Source organism: Malurus melanocephalus, unplaced genomic scaffold (assembly GCF_030028575.1).
Source record: "Malurus melanocephalus ecotype Western Australia unplaced genomic scaffold, MMel_1.1 scaffold_173, whole genome shotgun sequence".
Classification (NCBI taxonomy): Eukaryota; Metazoa; Chordata; class Aves; order Passeriformes; family Maluridae; genus Malurus; species Malurus melanocephalus.
In genome coordinates this window covers 601,133-612,437 of record NW_026623405.1, presented here as the reverse complement: position 1 = coordinate 612,437, position 11,305 = coordinate 601,133, and the positions used below count along the sequence as shown (strand labels likewise).

Sequence of the window (11,305 nt, the reverse complement as noted above, 5' to 3'; positions counted from 1 at the left end):
CCAGTGCTCTCTCTGCCCTATTAATGGTTCTATTGCAGCTCTGCCTAATGCTCCCCAGCGCTGGTGTTTGCTTTCTCCTAGATTACCTGGACTCCAGACAATCAATAAATGCAGCAGAAAAAAAGCTCCCCATTTACTATCTGCTTTTTTCTTTGCAAATCTTTTAACAAAACAGGACCAAAGATCTCTGTTCATTTAACTGGAAATTCTCARGCATCAGACAGATCTTAAATGCACTTTGGCACGGCAGAAATGTCAGGGGCACTCAGCTCACGCAGGCAAACAAGAGGCTGTCTTTAAAATTTTTGAYGTCAGCTAGAAGATGCAGAGACAGGTCAACAAAATGTTATTAGGACAATGTTAATTAGGACAAACCTTTATCCTGTGACCGTGCTATTTAAATCTGTGAAGGGAGAGGAATCTGGAGGAATGAAAACAATGCCTGAGTGCCGTTTCCTTAGTCTGTCGACACTAATTGCAATGTAAGACCTTCTGCTCTTCTTACCCTATAACAGAGCAACTCTGTGTAGCTCTAGAATTTACAGCMTGATGTCTCTGTTACTGCTGGCACCTTCAAAATTATTTTGTCATAAAAATAATACTTTCCAGCAAAAAGATAATAGATGTTTCTTTAAAAGGGGTTGCTAGGTTAGTACCAGTGATTTCTGTATCAGCTTGTTATTGACAGTGTTATTTAAAAAAGAGCCTTGGAAAATGCCCTCACTATAGCACTATAAATGCAGAGACAGATTAGGCTTTAAAACTTAAGTGCTCAAAATTTTGTGAACTAAATTAAGATTGAGAGGGGGCGGTGGATGGYTGCCTACCACTGCATACATTAAAGTGTAGTTTCTGTGTGTGGTAGTGCTTACTCGCTCCTAAGGATTGCAGCATTTGCTGTGTACAAATATTTACAGTAGGCAAACCCAAAATTTCTTTTCAAATTTCCTTTTACAAATCATGCCCGATGCTTCCCATTTTAAACTTGAACCACAGTTTCCACATCACAGAAGGATGCACAAGGCTGTAGGCTATTTGAGGGAATGCCTGTGTGTTAAATTTCAATGCTCAAAACTTACTTACTACATCTGTCTTAAAATTCATCAGAGGGGCAAGAGCAGCCTGGTAGTAGGGACACCCTCAGAAGTGAAAGGTGTGGGTAAGAGTTCCCACAGCTTCACCCTTGACAAGTGAGCAAGTGTAAAAAGAAAGCAGCAGCATTCTCAGATTCACTGAGACTTGTTGGGAATGTTTGGATTGAGAGAAGAAAGTGAGAAATACCATTGTGAGGATTCTGTTACTGTTTGCACAATGACAGTACTCAAGACAAGGCTGAGGTGCTCAGGCTGCCTTGGAGTCCAAAGCTTCTTGTGTTGGTTTGCTTTTTTTTTCTCTTTCTTTTCACTATATTTTCTCAGTTTTATATGCTATTTTTTTGTTTACTACTTTTGAGAAATCTTTATTTTCAACTCAGTTACATGAACTACCTCGCCTGCAATCACCAAAAAAAGAAGYTGGGGGGTTTTGTTCCATGAAATACCATGGTTGTGGAAGGAAAGAGGAGACCTGAGAAAGCCAAAAAGCAGGAGCATTACACAAGATTATGATAAGAAGTTGGGCAACTAACATTACCAGAAGAGGGGAAGTGAAACTTTACAAAGGCACCCCAATTGTGTAAGGTACAGCAGAAGCTAAATTACTCCAAAGTTGTGTTCCYAGGCATCCCACAAAAAGATCCAAACCTGACTGAATGTGTAATTTGGTCTAAACCAATTTAGCTTTTTAGTGCTGATAGTTTCACAATGGTTTAAAAATGCAAAGACTGTGCATATTAATGTAAAAAAAAAATTTTTTGTTTTTTTTACTTGATTTAAAGTGAAATTAACATCAGCAAAACCAAGTGTTAGTTCATTAGAAAATTTTCATTATGACAGAGAGAAATTACTGAAAAAATAATTCAAAAGATGTAGCCTTAAAACCTGTTTGAACAATTCTTTCAGTCTGTTCTTATTCTCCCCCGAATTAGCATGAGTAAATGAAAACCAAACATAGGTTCTTGCTGTTTTACWGAAATACTCATTTCTTGGAGGGAGACACGGGAAAGACATCTAATAAAATATCTTTCCCATAGTGTGTGTTAAAGGACAAGTGGAATAATTTTAAGATCCCGGGCTAATGATTTCAGATGTACTTATTTATATTGTTACTATTCGATTTTTCAAAACTTATTATCAAGTTGTGAATGTGCAACGTTACCACAATGAAACATGATAGTGTCAAATTCAACACTGATGGGCATAATTTTCCCTGGTTTTGTATCATCTTTCATTAAAAACATTTGGAAGTCAGCAGCAATAATCTAGAGATTATTCTCATAYTTATTAATAAAGAAATTAAAGCTGATTGTTTATAATGTGAGGCAGTGGGTAACTTTTCCCTGTATTCTGGTGGCTTTTTTTCTTTTAGTCCTTATCAGGTTTACTTGTCCCATTCTTAATCTTATCAGCCGCATTTCCACTGCCTAGACTGTCAAAGGAACACCAAGTGCTGGAGATAAAATGCTGGAGGTGTAAAAATCTCCTGCTCAGAAGCTAAATCAGAATCACATGTCAACACAGTTCAGGCTCAGCCTCTGGCAGGGTGGCGGGATCATTGTTTTTAATGCCATTTACTAATTAAAAATGAGTCCCAGATTACGGAAAGTCTGGAATGAAGCGGCTTACTAAAATGGTGGTTTAGCTTCTTGAACTGGCTGCACCGGAGTCTGACATTAAACTGTAATTTATTGAATATTGCTCAGCAATTTCCAAACGCTCTTCTGACAAGAGGCAGCGCAGTTTATATTTCACTCAATCATCGCCCCGTGTTTCGGCCGGAGCTGCTTTCACCCCCGATGGGGATGTGTGGCAGGACTGCGGCAGGTGTATTTTATTCAGCAGATGTACTGTAAACGCATTATAGCAGATTAGCTGGATTTCTTCCTTTAAATGTAMACTGTGAGATCCAACTTGCAAGCCAGCTGTTTCTTATCGGCCCGTGTAATCTTCCCGAGCCCGGCTTTGCCTTTTCCTCTCGCAGCTATTTCTGTAACGGGATCGGACGAGCGAGAGCGCCGCTATGAATTTTAATGCTTCCACTGGGGAATCCCTGCCGCCTCCTCTTTTTGGATGAGATCCTCGAGGAAAGACCCAGAACGCAGCGAGGAGGAGGAGGAGGAGGCGGAGGAGAGGGACGGCACAGCCGCGGTACCGGGGMCAGTGGAAAGGGGGAGCCGCGGGCAGTGATTAGGGACCGACACCGAGGCGGGCACTGGGGCGGGTGGGAGCCATGGGGAAGGAAGGATGGCTCGGGGCGTGTGTCGCTGCCTGACCGCCGCACGTCCCGCCGCCGCCCCCGCACACATGCACCCTTCGGCATCCCCCGGGGCCGGCCGCCACCTGGACAGCGCCGAGGGCATCCCGCTGGCTCCGGCCGASGGACAGAACCCGCGGACCGAGCGCTAAAACCGCCTCGCCATCCGCACGCCGCGGCTCGAGAAGAGGAGCCCCGGGTGGCGCGCCAGCCGCCGGCACCCCATGGATAAGGGGGGCTCCCTGCACAGCTCGGTGCCCGCGCCGCCGCCCCGGCTCTACCTGCCGCGCAACTTCAGCTGCAGCGCCTGCCTCTATGGCAGCCTGGCCGAGCAGTGCCGGGCGGGCTGCAGCCCCGACGGCGACGCCGCGCCCACGCCCGTGGTGCGGGAAGCGGCGGGCGAGAAGCCGCCGCCGASCCGCGGCCGGGAGCCCACGCTGCCCGCCGTGCCCCCCAGCCCCACGCAGCGCCGCCGCGCCAAGTCGCTGCCCACGCCCGGCGACCGCAGCCTGCGCCCCGCGCTGCAGCAGAGCCCGGCGCGCCGCAAGACCGTGCGGTTCGCCGACTCGCTGGGGCTGGAGCTCACCTCCGTGCACCTCTTCTGCGAGGCCGACCTGCCGCGGGTGCCGCTGCCCGCGCCGCCGACGCCGCGCCCCGCCGACCTCCTCAAGACCAGGAAGCCGCCGGCGCTGGGCGAGCTGGAGCCGGTGCTGTTCGGGCCGCCGCCGCCGCTGCTGGAGCCGCTGTTCCCKCCGCAGCCCGGTGCCAGCCCCGGCTTCACGGAGCGGGTGCGGCAGCACAAGGTGAGGCTGGAGTGGGTGCGGGCAGARCCGGCGGGGCTGCGCGGGGCCGTGCGCGTCCTCAACCTCGCCTACGAGAAGGTCGTGTCGGTGCGCTACACGCTCAATGGCTGGGCCAGCTGCGCCGAGGCTGTCGCCACGTACCAGCCGCCCGGGCCGGCCGACGGCATCACCGACCGCTTCGCCTTCCTGCTGCCCCTGGGCGCCGCCGCGGCCRCCGACACCACGCTGGAGTTCGCCGTCCGCTACCGCGTGGCCGGCTCCGAGTACTGGGACAACAACGAGGGCAAGAACTACCGGCTGAGGGGCCGACAGCGCGTCCCGCCCGCCGCCGGGCCCCCGCAGGACCCGGACAGCTCCGCCTGGATCCACTTCATCTGAGGCGGCGGCAGCGCGGAGCCCGCGGAGGGCCAGCCCTCGGCCCGGCACCTGCCCGGCCACCTCTCCTCAAGCCAACGGGAGGTGTTTTCCCGAGTTGTGTTTACAGATGGGTAATTTGTGTTTTGTGTGTCATTAGCGGTGCCGGGGGGAACCCGGGCTCGGCTCYCGGGGTGTGGGCAGGGAGGCCGGGCGCGGGTTCCCCCTCAGAACATTGTGGCTTCCACCAAAGCAGCGGCTGCCGGGCCGGGCCCCGGTGACAAGGCCGGGAATGTGCAGGAATTGCCGGTCAGGACCGGGATCCGCAGGTGGGTGCACTGCTCCCGGCCCCGCAGGTCAGGATGGGCTGCTGTCCCCTCACAGGTAACGCGGAGGGCACTGCCACAGGGCATGCCTCTGTCCTATTTGCCTAATCCTGCTCAAGCAAAGCTCCGGCCTGGGCCTGGATCCGCTCTCAGTGCCTCTCTGACCCACTCGTGTTAATTGTCCCGCGGGGTTAAGGACCTGATAATGCAGTCTAAGGAGCGGATTATGGTTTTGAACCCAAAAAGAGAAGAGTACGGATGCCCCAAGGTGTAGCTGTATTTCATCATGCAGTGAAATGTTTGTTTTAAAGCAAAGATTTATTTTTTTTTCCATTTTGAACACTCTTTCGGGTATTTTAACATAGTTAGAAAGAAGAAAACATCATCACACCCTCTTTGAAACACAACTYATGGAGAGATTTTAAGAAGAAAGTGTTTTGGTTTAGAATTCGTGTGGTACGTTGATGGAAAAGTTTTTCAGGGTCTGGTGTTTGTTTCGGTAGGATTGGCCCCACAAAGCTGCTTGTGTTCAGGTCAGCAGGAAAGTCGTGGAATTGCACCAAAGGAACGAGAGAGGAGGCAAGAGTTGAATCCGTAATTCTCGCCTGCATCACATGCAATGTTTTCCATTTTATTCCTGTTAACAGTTTAATTAAACAGGATCAGTGCAGGAGCCTGTTTCTGAATTTCCTGCTCCAGATTCTTCACAATAATTTCAGTAAGTGATGGATTTCACAAAACTGTGAGGTTTAATCAGACAAATCAAAGAAAGTTGCACTTTGCCGTATAAAAGTGTATCGAGAAAAATTGACACAGTATGCTGACTTCTGCCTTCAAAGGTGTGTTTTAAATTAAATTAGCACTAAACATAGCATTTTCCTTTTTAAACTTGGTTTTTCAGGAGTTCAGCTGTATACAGGTTGTGTTGGTGCCAAATCTGGGTGCTAATTTTCCAGGATTGAGGCATGTATGTGTTTGCCAGAGAGGGGCCTCTGCAAATACGATTTCTGAGAGTGGTAAAACCATGTCGGTGGGATTTTCTGGTTGTGAAGGACTGTAAGATCGGGCCTTAAAGGTTTTGGATCTTCTGTAGGTTGTTTTGGAATGAAATGTGATTTTTTTTTTAAACTGCATTTTTATGTTTCTTGTAAGGGTTAAGTGTCCCAAGCAGCTTGAGTAATGTCTGGAGTAATGAGTTCTCACAGAACCTTTTGACTTTGGTGAGAATTGAGAGCACTTTTGTCTCCTGAGGGCCTGATTCAGTCAGAATAATTAAACTTCTTAATTCTGGGGGAAAAAAAGAGGCCTGGAAACTCGATGGTAAAAGAGTATTTAATTTAATTTCTGTGGATTATTGGTTCTGATTTAATGGAAATATTGACAAGGCTTCTTTCTGTAGTATTGGTAGCTTGGTTTTAATTTCCCAGTCAGTGTTTTAATTGCTGTGCTTTAATGAAACAGAATTCAAGAGAAATATACTGTCAGCATCTACTGAGTACTTCACATTTTAGAATATTGAGGTCCCCATCTAGTAATACAGTAATTCTGTAAGTTGCTAGAACACATTTATAAYGCTAGAATTGCACAACTAGAGTCTTTAAATGTGATTAAATCGTATTAAGTGGTGTATTTGATAAAGAAAGCCCAAGTGTCTTTTGGTTGAACTTACACTTTTTATAAGAGCCTTAATACTGGAGAGAAGGAAAAGGACTTGTCTCCATTTGAAAGCACTTTGAAATCTGGTAGAAATATAGCAAACCATCATTTATTTATGTGTTACAGCTTTCCAAAAGCTTGGCCTTTTTAACCGACAGAGTGAACCGACAGTTATGTGGACTGATGAAAATGCTTGGAGAGAAAAGTAGTTTCTAAGCATTTTAGATCAACTGATGCTGAAACTTTGCTTATGAAGTTTTAACAAGGTTTCCTGTTTATTGTTCCAATGGCTTTATAAACACAAACCGTGCTAGAACCATTAGAGAACAATTACAGAACTCCGCAAAATCATTTTCCAGTAATTGGCAATCYTCATTATCATTTGATTCATGCATCATCTGCAGGTCTCTTACAGCTYTCTAAAGGTCTTTAAAAAAGTTTTAAAACCTCCTTCTCGCAGCTGTGGCTTAAACACTTTCAATTTGGATTACCTACATGGATGTATGCATCAAGTGCATAAGGCAGTYGTGTTACATTTTATTTTTCAAAATGACTTAGGTGAAGTTACTGCTGCTCTTGTTTGGAATTTTGCAGGCAGAATTGGGCTATGGCTTTATAATACTTTCAGATATTATTGTTATATTTTTGGCCACCTTTGCCAAAAGCAAATTTGAACATTAAACCTTTTGAAGTTGTAGCATACCAGAAGAGTGTTTTGCACAACAGTGTCCTGAGCTTTCAAGCATATAATCCTGACCTCAACTGGAATTTTGTGAGTGACTTTATGGGCTTGATCAGAGATTACTGATGATATACATGCAAGTCCTGTAAAAGAYGTGGTCTTATAGAAGAATTAGAGACAGCTGCATTGTAGTGCCTGGAAAGGGAAGGTTGCACCCAGCCAGCTTTGACTGGAGAATGATATTGGTGAAGTCTGTGGAAGGAGACTGAGGTGTTTTCATAGAAATTATCAGTGGCATATGCCAAAGCTGCCCTACTTCGATTACATATTTGCACTTCTGTCACAGGGGTTTATTTCCAAGCGAGGTTTGTTCATATTTCCGTACACATGTAAGGTTACAATGTCTGTGAATGTTTTTCCACTGGCAGCACTCATGCAGTTTTCAATCCATTAGATTTSAATCTGATGCTGTCTAATACTTGCTAGAAGCATTGTGATAARTGGAGATGAAATTAAAATGTCAAATGATATTAATATACCACATAAACAATGACTTTGGGGAGGAAAACCTTTGTTGAAGGGGGTAATTTTTAAGTTGACAGGACACCAATCATTGGGAGCATCAACCAAACAACTTTTTAAAACTGTATTTCTAAAGAATATTGTTCAAGAGAAAGAAMTTTCACAAGCAAAGTTAAATATTTGAGAATTTTCAATTCAATCTGTTTCTGGAAAAAAAATGTTTTTATTTGCATGAATGGAGTCCATGCCACCTCCCTTTCCAAGTGATACCAGAATGGTTTAGGCAAGGCAATAATGCTTAGGTCTATAAGTGAATTCTTCATTGCTTATGTCTCTGCAGATGTAAAAACGTGTCTGTCATTTATGGTGCAAAGTTGTAGCTTTATGAAATGTGCCATGATATTTTATGTGCACTATAATGGTAATTTACACAGCGAGTCAAGTTGTACTGTATGTCTGATGGGTGTTTGCTGTTTCACACTTGAACTGGTAGGGGTTTTGCATGTGATTTTATGCCTTCCATGGCATTATTTTGGAAATTTACCCTAATTATTAGAAATCTCAAAACAAATCTGGACTATTAAGTGACTGTAAATGAATTTCAGCTAGCTAAACATTTTATTTATCAGCATAAAATCAGTAACTGGATCTGTTGTACTTATTTTCACTAAATGTACATAACTCCARGTAAATTAATCTTTTTTCTCCTTTTACCATTTGCAAGTATCTTTCTTGATATGAATGTGTGTGCCTCAGTATCTCAGTAAACAACAGAGAGAGTGGACACTCTGTTGTTTCAGCAGATGTGAGGGGCAAATGTGTCACTTGTATGAACAAATGTCTGTTCATTCATGAGCATCACCCCTTTACAGRTACATGAAATATTTTTCCATAATGCCCATAGGCAAGCAGCTGCTAATTTTAATGTAAAGTAACCTGCAGAAATACTAAGAATCTGGATTTTGCAACATATTATATATTAAGATTTTCATGTGCCTTTCAGCATTTCCTAGGAATAAASATCATGTGTTCCTTAGCTCTCCCACCACAAGTCCAATAATGAATTTGTCATGAAAATGAAATTTTAAAAAAATACAATAATCCTAATTCCTGACACATTTTTAGCTGTGCCAGAAATCCTGTATCTWTAGCAGCTAGAAGAGTTTGATAATATTTTCCCATATTGCAGTGAAAGAAATGTCAGTGAGAAATATGGAGGTGTCTTTGTGGGACACCTCTACAATTATGTAGTTAAATAAAAAAAATGTGACTGTAGTTAATATAATATCATTATTGTATATATTCACCTCTTGCACAAATATTCTAAATATATATTCTATCTGAAACCAGGAGTTCTAGTTTTCTATGAAAGCTGCTCGTGGATACCTGACTTTTTCAGCTTTTACTGTTATTTGATGCTGCATAATGCATATTGTTAAAACTTTTGGATGGATTTAATTTGCCTGCAGAGCTGATATCATGACATAAAAGTGCTCACTGCAGGGAATATCTGAAGAAAATTACTTTTATCTATACCACAKGGCTTTTTGGCAAATCCTCAGTAATTCTGTTTTCTGTAGGTACTCCATGCACACATGCTTGGAGTAAATGGAAGGATTACTTAATGAGCACTAAAATTAAAGGTTTACCAACATAAATAGTTTGAGGCAAGAAGTAAATATAGTCAATATTGCTGTAAAACAAAGCCCATTGGCCTTACATAGAGCTAATCAGCATTTTGTTTAAAATGGGCARTGGTGGCATAATTCAAAATTAAACATGTTCAGGGAAACACAGCTGTTTCAGTGAAGGTTTTCTCAGGTTCAGAAGATGGGAGAGAATTGCCCCCCAAAAAAGAAGTGGTGAGAGTATTTCCTGACATCCACATATGAACTTGAATGTAGGTCTTCCATGAGCAAAGTGGATACTGAGCTGTGAAACCATTGGCTATTGCTTGGAGTTTTTCTTYATCCAACTTCTAAATACTTTTTGAAAACTACTTCATAGAGAGGATTTTTGACCCTGGGTTTCCCCATCTCATGTGAATATCCTYTTCATTCAGCCATTCTGGCTTTTCCTTGAGGTCTCTGTTGTTGAGGAAAGATTTGATTTTATTTTTATTCTACATAGGAGGATTATTTTACATTAGAGCTTTTTGGGGGGAAAGGCAGGGAAATATTCTCCTTGCAATTTTCATTTTTTAAATATTAAACAATAGCATGAAGWATAAAAATTGCTTGAAATTACATATGCACTAGTGATTCCAAAGAATATAGCTAAGAAAAACGTCAAGTGTGAGATGTGCTTTTTTAAAAAACATTCGTGCTTTGATCTAGAAAGGCAGGGAGAAAGTCCTAGTCTCCAGTGCAAGTTATTAATGCCAGGGATTTCTTTCTATGCAATTCTATGGTGCACCTGTTTTTATAGGGATTAACTTGATTGGTGTAGTTCATGTATCAGTGTGTTATGTATAGAATATTCTGTTTTAAGTGTCATTAAGGAAACTGTGTGTCTTAAATGGTGTTAAAACTTTAGACTCTTTTTTTTTTTGTCCAACCTGACTTCACTAAATCATAAGAAACTCCTCTGGTAACAATAAGAAGACAATATTTCATAAAATTGCATAATCAAGTCTCACACGTTACACTTATCACCCTGTAGGACAAAAGTTGTGTTACTGTTGTGAGTTTTAAAATTTTTGTATTTCTGTATCTTAAAACAAAAAGCCAAATTGTGCTACACTTTTAAACTCAAAGAGCTAATAAGTGTGTTTTTAAAGCTGATCAAAAGTAGTCAAACTAAAATTGGCTGGGATTGCTCATATATCAATTTGCTGAGCTTGTTTGTGGTATAACAAATGTTTGTGTATCTCCTGTGCCTCCTTCTTGGAGGGGCACCCTGGGTKCAAAACCTGCCAATATCTGGGCACGAATCCACATTGGACTGCAGGAAAATCAACTGCTGTGACAGAGAATTGCTGTTCTCAGAGTGGTGTGAACAAACCAACTCTTCCCTTGCAGTGCTACACAAATTGAGGTTCTGTCTGTTGAAGAGAGTGTTCTTCAACACGCAGGGGTTTATTACTGTTTCTTTGATTTACTGTGACTTTGTTTTGAAAAAAAAAAAAATTGTTACTTCACCCTGTACTTGACTAGTAAATTAGTTTTGGTTGTAGTGTCTTCTGCAATGTTTGTATTTYACTGAATAATGTTTGTTCCTAACGTTTGTAAAAGTTAATGTAATATCACCAAAAGTCAGAATCAACCTTTTCTAATAATGCCTTGTGATTTACCTAGCCTTACAGTATTTCAGAAAATTTTCCACCAAAACTGCATCTAGTCACTGCTTGTCACAACTATGAAAAAGATATATTTATAAACCTGTAGCTTCTAGCTGCCATTAAAGATTAATGAGACAAATAACGAGCATGTGGTGACTATAAACCTCTTTTTTTTCCTTAAACTTACAAACCAGGAASTCTTTTTTGTAGAGGATCTGAAGCTATTTTGTTCCAAAGTCTCCACCSTGCATGTTGTGATGTACCTGCAAAYCTGAGGCAAAAACCTGATATTTGGGGCAGATTTTCCACCAGTCTGGCCTGAGGGTGTCTG

At 42.8% G+C, this 11,305-nt stretch overlaps 1 protein-coding gene across 1 annotated transcript; it reads left to right on the top strand.

The window, feature by feature from the left end:
* Positions 1–1,867: 1,867 nt before the first annotated feature.
* On the top strand, positions 1,868–8,943 carry LOC130577285 (protein phosphatase 1 regulatory subunit 3E-like). Its single transcript, XM_057372528.1, has one exon. It carries the CDS (start codon positions 3,576–3,578, stop codon positions 4,530–4,532), a length of 957 nt encoding a protein of 318 aa, XP_057228511.1. The 5' UTR covers positions 1,868–3,575; the 3' UTR covers positions 4,533–8,943.
* The last annotated feature ends 2,362 nt before the right edge of the window (positions 8,944–11,305 follow it).